General features: G+C 52.3%; 1 protein-coding gene across 1 annotated transcript; it reads right to left on the bottom strand.

Moving 5' to 3' along the window:
• Positions 9439-13142, bottom strand: KCNJ11 (potassium voltage-gated channel subfamily J member 11). Its single transcript, XM_005661104.3, has one exon. The coding sequence runs from the start codon at positions 11733-11735 to the stop codon at positions 10569-10571; it is 1167 nt and encodes a 388-aa protein (XP_005661161.1). The 5' UTR covers positions 11736-13142; the 3' UTR covers positions 9439-10568.

The following is a 13534-nucleotide window of genomic DNA, read 5'->3' as shown; positions in this document are numbered from 1 at the left end:
CCCGTTCAGTTTAGTTGCCTTTCTTGAAGGCTTGTCATAGGCCTGACATTAGGCTGATCATAAGCAAGTCCTGATGGTACCTCAACAGTGATTTCTCTCCCTTGACACCTCACCCAGTCAGCAGCTTGTTTCAGGAGCAAGACCCAGTGAAAGGTAATGAAGACAGATGTATTTTGTGTAAGTCAAGCAGGTTCTACCCAGAGGATATACACATAATGTGGAAAAAGTGGCCCCAGAAAGAGTCCCAGTACCAGGAGGCTTCTGAAGGCATCATCAGGGGTTCCACCATCAAAAATGAGGATGATACCTACAATGTCACTAGCTATTTGAGGCTGAAGCCCTCTCTGGAAGACAGTATGACCATCTACCAGTGTGTGGTGTGGCACGCATCCTTGTTCACGTGCCAGAGTTTCAACTTCACCTTGATTTTGATGGGTGAGCATCCTCCTGGACATTGCCCTTCCTCTTCATCTTAAGGAGGGAGGATGATAAAAATGGTTCCCTCACAGGCCAGGGGAAGATGGGGGCCAGGGAAGGAGAGAAAGCTTGGTCTGGTTGAGCTCAGCCCAAGTCGGCAGTCCAGACTAGGTCCTAAGCCAGGGCAGATGGTCCTATAGGTACAGAGTGGCAACAGTGGTCCTCTGGTGGAAATGGGCTACTTGTTAGCTCATGGCAGCTCAGATGTTCTGGGTGGTCTACATGGCTTGAAGTGAGGAGCTTGCCAGCTGCTAGGAGAAAGGGGGACAGGGGTCCTGTCCAGGTTCCCCTGAGGATAAGGCTCTATCAGGATCCAAGGACCTGGCCCTGCCAGAAACTCTTCTGTTTAGGCTCCAGGTACACTGCAAACCCTTGGCTCATCAAGGCTGAATCCATAGTTCTGTGCCCAAGATAGGGAGGCCATAGAGGATGGTCCTGCAGATGCCCAGGGCTTTCCCCAGGCACACTGGGTCCTTAGCTTAGGATAACCCAACTCACTACAGCTCTCCTCCTGCTGGTCAGGTGGAGTTTGGTGAGCTTGTAATCCTGGCTTCCATGGTCATGGCTCTTGTCCTGGGTGGAGATGACCCTGCTGGCCAGGGCATCTGCCTAGAGCTAAGAGAGGGAAAGAGGGCTGAGGCTGACCTGTGCCCCTGGGGGCTGTGGTCTGTGTGTGCCAGGTGGGGCTCGGGATGGTCCTGAAGGAAGAGAAATTGTGCTTGGAAGTAAGGGATAGTGATGGTGTGGGTGGTGTGTGCCGGCATGTGTTTAGGGTATGTGTGAGGGATGGGGAGTACGAAATTAAAATATGTATGACAAAGGGGATTTGTCCAGGTGATATGGATATGTCTTAGTCCTTTTGAGCTGCTGTAACAAATTGCCACAGACTAGGTGATTTGTAAACAATGGTGAGAACAATTTTGGAGGCTAGAATTCCAAGGTCTGTGTTCCAGCATGATTGTGTGGGTCCAGGTGTCAGACTTCTCATTGTGTCCTCATATGGGGAAAGGGTGAGGGATCTCCTTTTTTTTTTTTTTTTTTTTTTTTTTTTTTTTGCTTTTTAGGGCTGCACCCGTGGCACATGGAGGTTCTCAGGCTAGGGGTCGAATCGGAGCTACAGCTATCAGCCTATGCCACCGCTGCAGCAACGCCAGATCCTAGCTGCGTCTGCAACCTACACCACAGCTCATGGCAACACCGGATCCTTAACCCACGGAGCGAGGCCAGGGACCAAACCTGCATCCTCATGGATCCTAGTCGGGTTCGTTAACTGTTGCACCACGACGGGAACTCTGGGTGAGGGATCTCTTGAGGGCTTCATTTATAAGGCATTAATCTCACTCATGAGGGCTCTACCCTCATGACCTAATCACCCTCCTAATACCATCGCCTTGGGGATTAGGGTTTCGACATAGGAATTTTGAGGGGAGATAAGACATGGAATCTATGGCAGTCTACGAGTGATAGAGGATGGTGTAGTAGCATGAAAGCTTTGAACATGTGCCTGGCATGTGTATATGGTACAAAGATAGATGTTTGCAGCATATTTCTGGGCAAGTGCCGAACAGTCTGTTTGATGTGTGGAGGTTTAGGTGATAGGATGGAGGATGTGGCAGGAGGTCATCAGGGAAAATGACACACCACACAGATCCTCCAAGCAGTCATGTGGTCTCTTTGGGCCCAGCCAGTAGGTTTTTTTCTTAACTATCTCCTCTTCTTTCTCTCTGCAGGACCTGAGAAGAAAACTGCCTTGCAGAGGATTATTCAGTCCTGTCTTGAATCGATCTTTTTTGCCCTGATCACATTTTTTCTTTTTTGGCTGTGTCCACAACCTGTGGAAGTTCCCGAGCCACAGGAGTGACCCCAGCTGCTGCCGTGACAATGCCGGATCCTTAACCCACTGAGCCACAAAGGAACTCTCTGGAATGATCATACTAATGGTATATATATTTTTCTTCATAAAAGGTAGGGGGCTCCAAAACAAAAGTTTAGCCTTGTGTTTTGGAGCTGACTCTGGAAGTTTAGGGATCATAGCCAATACGTGGTATTGGGGAATTCTCAGGATTGATGCTGGGGTATTTTTTTTTTTCTTTTGTCTTTTTAGGGCCACACCTGCAGCCTATGGAGGTTCCCAGGCTGGGGTGGAATTAAAGTTACAGCTGCCGGCCTACACCACAGCCACAGCAACAATGGGATCCAAGCCGCATCTGTGACCTACACCACAACTCACAGCAATGCCGGATCCTTAACCCACCTAGTGAGGCCAGGGATCAAACCTGTGTCCTCATGGATGCTAGTCAGATTCATTTCCATTGAGCCACAATGGAAACTCCGATGCTGGGGTATTCTACGTGTGTTTGTGGTGTGTGGCTTTTTCTGAGGTGTTGAGGGAGAACTATTTCATCTGGTTTCCATGTGGTGGCGTGTAACTCTGGGGAGATGCTCTGAAAAGCTCTTCTGCCTCCTCATAGTAAACAGGTCTCACGGTGAATCAGCCCTGACCTCACTGTTCATGCCAGGCCTGTGAATGGTGTCTGGGCTAAACTACTGTTCTCACACGTAGAATCCATGGCTCAGAGAGGGGAATTCCTTCCCCTAGTTGTTTATATTTTGTTAATAGTTCAATGGGATAATTTACCACCCAGATTTTACTGGTTTAACCCAGAAATTCTAATCTTAGTTTCTAAACTAAAACATGTTTCCAAATATGGCCCACGTAGCAAATAAACAACTCAAGCTGTTGCTGAGACCAGTGCAAATGTGTTGGTTAAATGGTTCTAGATAATAAAATTGCCCCTAGTTATTCATGGGCCTGCCAAGGCAGAATCTGTGCCACAGCTAATACTTCTCATTATAAATCCTTTAGGAAAAGCAAAACAATCCATTCATCAAGAAAAAGGGCTGTGTGTCTAAAGTTGGCCAACTAATTCATAGGACTTAGTCTTTTGATTGGACTAAGGCCACTGAGACACTGGAAACAGGCTGCTGGAGGATGAAAGACACTGGAAGCTGGAGCTAGTGGCTAGACCAGAGGCCAGTCTAGACCAGATGACAGCCACCACCCATAGAAGCAAAATTAGCTCAGATTCAGCGCCAACAGCACCAACTCTCAAATGCATGAGAAATTCTTAATTTTTTTAGAGTCACTGTGTTTTAGGGTGGCTTGTTACACAGCAAAAACTAACTGATACAACTCCTCAGGAAGTTGAATTTTGACCTAAAAATGTAACCATGGAGATGTGCTGCTTGACCCCCTTCAAGGGAGAGCCGGCTATGAAGAGTGTGCTCAGCCACCATGTTCCAGCTATAGTGTCTCAGGGATCTGCTGCAGTTTTTCTTTCTTTCTTTTTTTCTTTTCTTTTCTTTTTCTTTTATTTAAAGGGCTGCATGTGCAACATAAAGGAGTTCCCTGGCTAGGGGTTGAATCAGAGCTGTAGCTGCCAGCCTGCACCATAGCCACAGCAATGCCAGATCTGAGCCATATCTGTGGCCTACACCACAGCTCACGGCAATGCCGGATCCTTAACCCACTGAGTGAGGCCAGGGATCAACCTGCATCCTCATGGATACTGGTGGGGTTTGTTACTGCTGAGCCATGACAGGAATTCCTGCTGGATTTTTCTTTTTCTTTCCTTCTTTTTTTTTTTTTTTCTTTTTATGGCCACGCCTGCAGCATATGGAAGTTCCCAGCCCAGGGGTTAAATCAGTGCTGTGGCTGTAGCCTATGCCATGGCCACAGTAACACCGGATCTGAGTCACATCTGTGACCTGTGCCACAGCTTGCAGCAATGCCTGATCCTTAACCAACTGAGCCAGGCCAGGAATCAAACCTGCATCCTCACAGAGATGATGTCGGGTCCTTAACCCACTGAGCCACAATAGGAACTCATGCTTCAGTTTTCAAGTATATGCTCTGTTCTCCCTAGCCAGCCCATGGCTGAGCAAGAAAGGAATCTTTGAAGCTCCATGTTGGGGTAGCTGAGACTTTCTTGGAATTGCACTGTCACCTAAGGCATTTGCTGCCATTGTCCCATCTTCCCTTCACAAATGTCAGACCTGCATCAAAGTTTTAGTCATATCTGAATTAAAATATAGATGCCAGTAGGCACATGAAAAGATTCTCAACATCGCTAATTATCAGAGAAATGTAGATCAAAACTACAATGAAGTACCACTTCACACTGGTCAGAATGGCCATCATTAACAAGTCAACAAATAACAAATGCTGGAGAGGGTGTGGAGAAAAGGGAACCCTCCTACACTGTTGGTGGGAATGTAAATTGGTGCAGCCACTGTGGAAAAAAGTACGGAGGTTCCTCAAAAGATTAAAAATAGAACTACTATATGATCTAGCAATCTCATTCCTGGGCATCTATCTGGACAAAACTATAATTCAAAAAGATACACGCACCCCTATATTCATATCAGCACTATTCACAATAGCCAAGACATGGAAACAAACACCCGTTGACAGATGAATGGATTAATAATATGTGGTACATATACCCAATGGAATACTACTCAGCTGTAAAAAGAATGAAATAAAGCCATTTGCAGCAACATGGATGGACCTAGAGATTATTATGCTAAGCAAAGCAAGCCAGAAAGAGAAAAATACCATATGATATCACTTATATGTGGAATCTAAAATATGATGTAAATGAAGCTATATACAAAACAGAAACAGACTCATGACATAGAGAACACATTTGTGGTTTCCAAGGTGGATGGAGGGGAGGTTGAGGAGGATGGACTAGGAAGTTGGGATTAGCAGATATAAATTATTAAAATAGAATGGATAAACAACAAGTTCTGACTGTATAGCACCGGGAACTATATTCAATATCCTGTGATAAATCAAAATGGAGAAGAATGCAAAAAAGAATATATATATGGGAGTTCTCTTATGGTGCAGTGGGTTAAGGATCCAGTGTTGTCGCTTCTCTGGTGCCGGTTGCTGCTCTGGTGTGGGTCCCTGGCCCAGGAACTTCTGCATGCCACAGATGTGACAAAAAAAAAAAAAGTATATATATATACATATATATATATATGTGTGTGTGTATGTATAACTGAACCACTTTGCTGTATAGCAGAAATTAACACTGTAAACCAACTATATTTCAATTTAAAAAAAGAGCCATACTTGTTTACTTCTTTCTGGTTTACACTGGAGTATCTTCCCTTCTCTAATGATAATGGCATTTAAGAGAGAGAATGGCATTTACCAAATGAGGTAAAGAGTACACAGAGGCAGAGCCACATAATGGCTTGTGTAGTTGCATGTGCACTTTGTATCACTGCTGCACTCAGTGGTATGGGTGCCTCTTAGAAGGACCTAAGGATACGAAAAGAAAGAAGTTCATGCTCCTGTACCCAAGGGGGCCATCCCAGGTGGCCTGTCTTTCACATCACTCTAGAGTTGGGTCTGCCCAGAGTGGAAAGGGAGTAGGGCATTGGCAGATGAAGCTCTACAATGCCCCAAGCAGGTGCACCTAGCAGAGAGCATGCGGATAATCTAGATGCTGATGCAACAAACTCCCTGTCCAGAACCCAGTTCTGACTTTAATCCCATTGTTTGGCCTTTCTTCAACCCCTTTCAAGCTGGAACAGACCTGTTCTTCAGGCCTGCCCCAGTCTGAGGTCAGCAGCATTCATACCTTCTCCCCCTCAGCTTTCTGCAGGTCTCGGTACCATAGGGTGTCCGACCCTAGACCTGGGGAGACCTCAGAGATGAGCCCAGAGAGTATGGGGAGCCAGGACAGCTCTGTTCCTTGCACGAGCTCCCTAGGGAAGCTGTCCCTAAGATGTTGGAGAGGAACGCAAGAGCAAGACAGAACCGGGAGGATGCTGCCTGAGGAGAACAGCTCTATAGAAGCTGGGTGAGTTCCCAGCAGAAGGGCCAGAGGGTCACCTAAGTGGGTCACCTGTGGGCTGCGTGGTGCCTGGCTGGAGATGCCAAATCCAGAGGTGTTGGGCCTGGGCAGGTTTCCAGTGTGGCTAGTGGGATAGTTTTTCCAGACCAGCAATTCGGTTTCACTACTGGAAGAGGGTAGCTTGGCTTCCCTCCCCAGTTGAGCTCAGGACTGAGGCCCAGACACACATCACACCACCTGGTGTGAGTTGGGGATACAGGAGTGGCAGATGTGCCCCATCAGTCTGCATTGCCACCTGACTGGCTGGGGAGAAGGTAGCCTGGAAGGTTGGGACCCCAGGCCTCCTGCAAGAAGGCAGAGGATGGGCATACGCACAGGTGGGAGAAAGTGTCACTGAGGTCCTTCTGGCTTTCTTGGTGTTTTGGACATGATGTAGGCTGTCACCGTAGCATAGCCTGCCTTAGTCTCAAATTTGGGACCTTCCTGAGTTATTCTTTCCCTCATGTTCGTGGTCTAGAGACATCTGTCTCCCCATGGTGGATCTGATGCTTGAAAGCAAGGTGGCACCTCTAGTAAAGGTGGCACTTGGGTCACTGGGACTGTGTGGCAGGGAAAGGGAGCAGGGCTTTGGCATGAGATAGACTCAGGTCTGAATCTTGGGCCTGCCACTTACTAGCTGTGAGATCATAGCCAATTAACGCCAAGTCTCATCCTGTTTCCTTATCTGCAGACTCAGAAAACAGCACCTCCCTCAAGCCCTGGACCCCAGTGGCGTGAGATACAGCCTTTCTGGGGGCCCAGAGGACAGCCAGTTTTGCACAAAAGGTGGACAAGTTTGAACTGCTTTGTCTGCTCTCATGTGATGCCCAATGCTGTCCTGGAGGCAGAATATCATCAACGAAATTCTCGCAGAAATTTCTGCTGGGCTGAGTGGAGCTCGGGAAGCTCCCTTGCCTAGTTTAGACAAGTACCTTAAAGAGTGGGTGCCCCCAGATGATGGGAGCACCATCAATGGGCAAGAAAATCTAGGGGAATCTGGGTGGGGTCAAGGAAGATTTGGTCTACCTGCTCCTTCCATGTCTGAATCTTTCCAGCTACATCTTAAGGGTAGGGGCCTCTTAAAGCCTTGGCTCAGCAGCCCTGATTTTCTGGGATCAAGTAGGTTTTATCTGTGGCCAGCAGGTGGCGCTGAGCCCTCGGTTCTGCTGGTTCACTGTTGCCGGCTGTTAAAAGGTGCTTGAGAGGGTGGAGGAAGATTACTCTGGATGGGGTCCCAAGGATGGCGCTGCCCAGGGGCTTCTCATTAGTGACCCTGGCCCCCAAACTATGGACAGCCAAGTTGAGTTCCAAGAGCTAGGCACTGTCCCCAGAACGCTGGGCTAACTCTAACTTCTCATCACTTCTTCTAAACCAGAAACAGGTCAGAAAGAAATCAGTGTTGAGGGTCTGTGGGTGCAGGAGGAGGCATCCTAGAGCTTTGGGCCAGCAGCTTCCTGGTCCTTCAGCCCTGCCTCTGGAGTAGCCAGGGACAAACTCTCACTGATACAGCCAATGCCCTCTGCAGGCCTCAAACTGTAGCATTGACCTTGGCTTGCTGTCCTGTATAGTGTCTATCCTTCATTCATTCATTCAGCACAGTACCTGACCTCAAAGAGCCATGGACTTGGGGATGGGGAGATAGACCCATAAACCTAGGCAAAAGCAGAATGCCCATAAGCCCAGAACAAGTGAAGGGACCATCACTTCCCAGAAGAATCAGGGAAGGCTTCAAGGAGGCATCATTTGGTCTGAATTTCTCTGGATTTCAACAAGCAGAGATGAGGCTTGGACAGTCCAGGCAGAGGGAGTAACATAAGCAAAAGCTCCAAGGTAGGAAGGACAAGGTTGTACGTAGGGAGGGGATCCTGAGACTGCCAGAGGGACGGGTGCTGGCACAGGGTCCTGGCCAGAGAACAGGAAGGGTGGGGAGCAGGCAAGGCCTGAGATGACTGGTTAGGGTCTAGCCTTGACCAGAAGGTGATAGGGAACTGCCAGAGGCACTTGCCATTGCGAGGTGGGTGGAGGGGAATGACATCTTTTAATAAGACCACTCTGGTGGCTACATGGAAGATGGACTGTGGAGGGTGAGATGGAGACGAGAAGCCCAGGTAACAGGTGCTGCCATAGCCCCTACATCAGGGTCTGAGCTTGGAGGGGACACTGTGTTAAGACAGGAAGAGAGACCCATCACCAGGGGACATATAACAGCACCTTCTCTCCATATTCTCTTGTCTCACCATGTGGCTGATTCCACAGCAGTCACGACAGTTAACTTTTATTGAGCGCTTGTTATCAATGAGACTCTGAAAGCACAGGCAGAGGCTTTTCACTTCCTCCCACAACAATTCTACGAGGTAGGGACTGTCAGTCTCCCCACTTTTTTCTTTCTTTTTTTTTAGGGCCACATTCATGGCATATGGAAGTTCCCAGGCTAGGGGTCAAATCAGAGCTACAGCTGCCAGCCTACACCACAGCCACATCAACATGGGGTCTGAACCTCATCTGCGACCTACACCACAGCTCACGGCAACACCGGATCCTTAACCCAATGAGTGAGGCCAGGGATCGAACCCGCATCCTCATGGATACTAGTTGGATTTGTTTCTGCTGCGCCACAATGAGAACTCCTAGTGTCCCTACTTTATAGATGTGGCACCTGGGGCACAGAGAAGTTATGGGACCAAGGTCTTAGAACTAGAGCCAGGATATCAACCCAAGCAGTTGTTTTGAGAGCTAACACTCCAATTGCCACACCAATGCGCATAACATCAGTGCCTCTCTCCTGGAGCCCCCCAGCTTTCCAGCAGCTTCCTGGGAGTGGAGGCAGGGCCCATGGCTATATGCCTGAGGGGTGCCCAGTTGAGATGGTCAGATAGGCTGGTAGGGTTGGGCTACTGGAGGCAGAAAGGGAACGTCTCTGACCTGAGGGAAGAGGGCCAGCCGAGGTTCCTTTCCTGGCCTCCCGGCTGGGGTCCATGGCACCTCTGAAACGTGGACTGGCCACAGTCGGCCCCTGCCCTCCCTGCCCACCAGCAAGAATAGCCCAGAGTTTAGGTCACGAAGGGGGAGGCTTTATTGACAACAGAGAAGTCAGAATTCTGGGCAAGTACACACAGCACTGCTCCAAGAGTCCGGCTTGGGGTCAAGCCCGTCAGGATCAAGGGCTTCTTTGCCTCAGGGACCTCGCCTACCCCCATCATCCTGAGCCTTCCGATGTCTCCTTTTTCAGCAACCCAAAGACCCTCCACGGCCACCCTCTGGACAATGTGGGTGGCAATCATGGGTGGGGAGCCAGGACCAGAATATGGTTGGAGGCTTGCCAAGTGTGGTGGGCCCAGGTCTCTCCTCTCTTTCAGCTTAGCATGCCAGGGTCTGCCCTGGCCCGCCCCAGTCTCCCAGGGTGGGGGACAGAATGGGAGCAGGCAGGTGCAGCAGCCTTAGCCCATCATACCCATTGAAGAAGCTGCGGGGACAGGGGCAAATGGCAGGGCACAGAGGCCCATCTCCTGTTCCCTGTGCCTGAGCAGAGCTCAGCAAGCTGAGCCTCCTGTGCCATTTCCTCCCTGCCTGAGGCTGCCCCATGGAAAGGAGCCCTGTCAGCCTCAGCCTGTCCCAGTGTAGGTGTCACATCTCCAAGACTCCAGCTGGCCTGTGCTCCCTCGTTGACTGCCCTCCCCAGCAGGCTGGACCCACCCTTTCATCCATCACTTTTTCAGGCAACAAGGAGGGCCGGGTCCTGACCACAGGCATCTCTTGGGGCTACGGACACAGCAGCAGGCCCCATATCTGGGGACTGTCCTTCCCCAGCCACCAGCTCAGCTTGCGGCCAGTTAGTCGTGGGGGCCCAGGACTAGATGGAGACTTGGCTGTAGGGTCTGACACTTCCCACAGATTCCCCCAGCCTGGGGCAGGGGGAAGGGGACAAGCCAGTCCTGAGTTGGGGCTGGGAGGAGCAGGGACAAAAATAACTCAGGACAGGCTCCCGCTGAGGCCAGAAATAGAATAGTGACAAGTGCCTTGCAACACCCTGGGCGAGCAGCAGGCGGGGAGGCTGAGCTGAGGAGGGCCCAGCCTCACACCAGGTCCCGGCCGGCCAAGGGGCCCACATCACGTCCGCTCTACATACCATGCCACACTGCCGTGAGCACACATGCGGAGGGGGGCCCAGGGGAGCAGGGCTCAGGACAGGGACTCTGGAGAGATGCTGAACTTGGGCTTGGCCTTGGTCACGGCCATGCTGCGCTTGCGCAGGGGCCCACGGGTGAGGGTCAGGACGTCCAGCAGGCTGGGGTCCTCATCGAGCTGGCGGGCCGAGCAGAGCGGTGTGGGCACCTTGATGGTGTTGCCGAACTTGGAGTAGTCCACGGTGTAGCGGCCGTCCTCCTCGGCCACGATGGGTACGAAGCGCTGGCCCCACAGGATCTCGTCGGCCAGGTAGGAGGTGCGGGCCTGGGTGGTGATGCCTGTGGTTTCCACCACTCCTTCCAGGATGACAATGATCTCAAGGTCCTGATGGTGGTGCAGGTCACAGGGTGCCAAGTCGTAGAGCGGGCTCTTGGCGTCAATGATGTGGTAGATGATGAGGGGAGCCACCAGGAAGATGTTATTGCCGCCCACACCGTTCTCCATGGGGATGTCCACCTGGTGGAGGGGTACCACCTCGCCCTCAGGGCTGGTGGTCTTGCGCACCACCTGCATGTGGATGGTGGCGCTGATGATCATGCTCTTGCGGAGGTCACCCACCCGCAGCATGAAGCAGAGGCGGCCGTGGCGCACGGCGATGACCGCATGCTTGCTGAAGATGAGGGTTTCCGCCCGCCGGTGGGCCTGCGCAGTCTTCATGAAGATGCAGCCGAGCATGATGGCGTTGATCATGAGCCCCACGATGTTCTGCACAATGAGGATCAGGATGGCCAGAGGGCACTCCTCGGTCACCATGCGCCCGCCAAAACCAATGGTCACCTGGACCTCGATGGAGAAAAGGAAGGCAGATGAGAAGGAGTGGATGCTGGTGACGCAGGGCACAGAGGCGCCCTCGCCTGGGGCCAGGTCACCGTGGGCGAAGGCGATGAGCCACCAGACCATGGCAAAGAGCAGCCAGCTGCACAGGAAGGACATGGTGAAGATGAGCAGCGTGTATGGCCACTTGAGGTCCACCAGCGTGGTGAATACGTCCTGCAGGAAACGGCCCTGCTCCCGAATGTTCTTGTGGGCCACATTGCAGTTGCCGTTCTTGGACACGAAGCGGGCCCTCCGCTCGCGGGCACGGTACCGGGGCTCTGTAGGGTCCTCTGCCAGCCGCGTCAGCACATACTCCTCGGGGATGATGCCCTTGCGGGACAGCATGGCTCCAGCGACCACCAGGGAGAGGCCTCCCCCATGGGGGAGGGGCAGCCCCCTGACAGAGCCTAGGACTTACTCTGGGGTTCCCTCCCTGGGACCACCCTCAGTCTGCACTGGCCTCACTTCTGAGATGCCTCCCCAACCAGACTCATTATCACCTCCACCTGATCCCTGCTTCACTTCATACCAGTCTCACACCTCAGCCCACCTGCCCACTGCCTAGCGTACCCCCACTCTGCCTGTTCCCCACCTGGCGCCGGGTCCCAGCTCAGCTCTCCTCCCCCGCAGCTAACTACCCCTGGGCGAATCCCTAGGACCCCTTCTCCCCTCCCTGCTTTCCTTCTCACCTCACCTACCCCACCTGAGAACAGCACGCCTCTGGATCTCACCAACTGACCAGACCTCACACAATCCCCACCGTGTCTCCCGCCTCACCCATTTCTGTCCCAGGCTCCCTTCCAAGCTCCAGTTTCATACCGTCTCATCTCCAGGGTTGTTCCCTCTTTCCTACCCCACCCCCCCGTAGCGCTCTCGCCGCTCTTCGGATCCCCCGCCAGCTCTCGTCCTCTCGGTCTCTTTGGGACCCTGAGCCCTCCAGAGTCACCACCCGACCCAGCTGCACTTCAGATCCCCTTGCCCCCAGCGCGACCTGGCGGGGCTCACTCCGAGCCGCGGCCTCCCGGCTCCTCGCCGGCCGCACGCACGCCGGCGCCGCGCTCCGTCCCTGCCCCGCCCGCCCGTCGCCGCGGCACCTGCTCCTGCTCCTCAAACCGCAGTTGTCGTCTCCCCGCCCCCTCCTGCCGCCCGAGCGCTCGTGGCGGGCCGTCCTCCCGTCCGAATGTCGGTCAGTCGGTCCGCGGAGACCGACCTGTGCTGGGTGGGATATAAGATTGAAGACACCGGGCGCCCGAGGCGTGGCGTAGGGGCCGGGGGCCGCCAGGGGGAGCCCAACCCATTCCTGGGCTGGAGGGCGGGCGGGCACAGGCGCAAGCCCCGCCTCCCGCCATTCACCTTCCCATCACCTTCCTTCTCCCGGCTCCCAGTCCGGCTTTGGGACTTTTCCCAATCAGATGGACCGAAGAAGGTCGTCCATCCCATACGCGAGGAAATTAGGGCGAGGCGAGGTGGGGCGGGGGCATGAGGAGAGTGGTGACCCGCCTACCCAGCCTTGGAAACGAAGCCCTGCCGCCTGCTCTCAGTTTTCCCTTCCTCAGTTGGGTCAACACCCGCCTGCACTTTGCGGGTTTCCAGCGAAAGGAGGTACTGAGGGGCTGTGTCACCAACCTGGTGACTGCGGATGATAGGGTGGCCCAAGGACTTCTCAACTGATCGCTTCTTTTCTTTGGAGATGCTCTTAATCTTTTCTGAGTTACGGATCCTTTGAGAATCTGATGAAAGCCACACATTAACCTCCCCAGAAAAAAAAAAAAAAAAAAAAAAAAGGACCTTAGTAAGTGTAGAAACAAAGTTTTAATACCCACTACTGAGAATACTGGATGCCGCAGCCCAGAAACCTGGGTAGTTGCATCTTCTGAATCATGACCCACACTTCCAATCCCACCCCTGTATTTTAAAGAGGCTTTGAGTCACTTGCTTTGCAATTCCTTACATCTGCAGCCAGATTCCTTCTACCTTAGGCTGGAGGCACCTGGGTTTGAGGGGCTGTGTTCAGGCTGGTTTAGGCACTGGGGGTCCCAGGCTCGGCCTGAACGGGAGTGGTGTTTCTACTTCAGGCATCAGCCTAGGGTTGTTCTGTGGCTTGGGCTCCCTCTACTACTTATGGTAAGTATGGTCTTGGGATA

Source organism: Sus scrofa, chromosome 2, assembly GCF_000003025.6.
Source record: "Sus scrofa isolate TJ Tabasco breed Duroc chromosome 2, Sscrofa11.1, whole genome shotgun sequence".
Lineage (NCBI taxonomy): Eukaryota > Metazoa > Chordata > Mammalia > Artiodactyla > Suidae > Sus > Sus scrofa.
This window is presented reverse-complemented; position numbering and strand designations above follow the sequence as displayed.

Bases quoted from the DNA above. Each gene is read 5' to 3' on its own strand.
- KCNJ11 (XM_005661104.3), bottom strand. From the start codon at position 11,735: ATGCTGTCCCGCAAGGGCATCATCCCCGAGGAGTATGTGCTGACGCGG.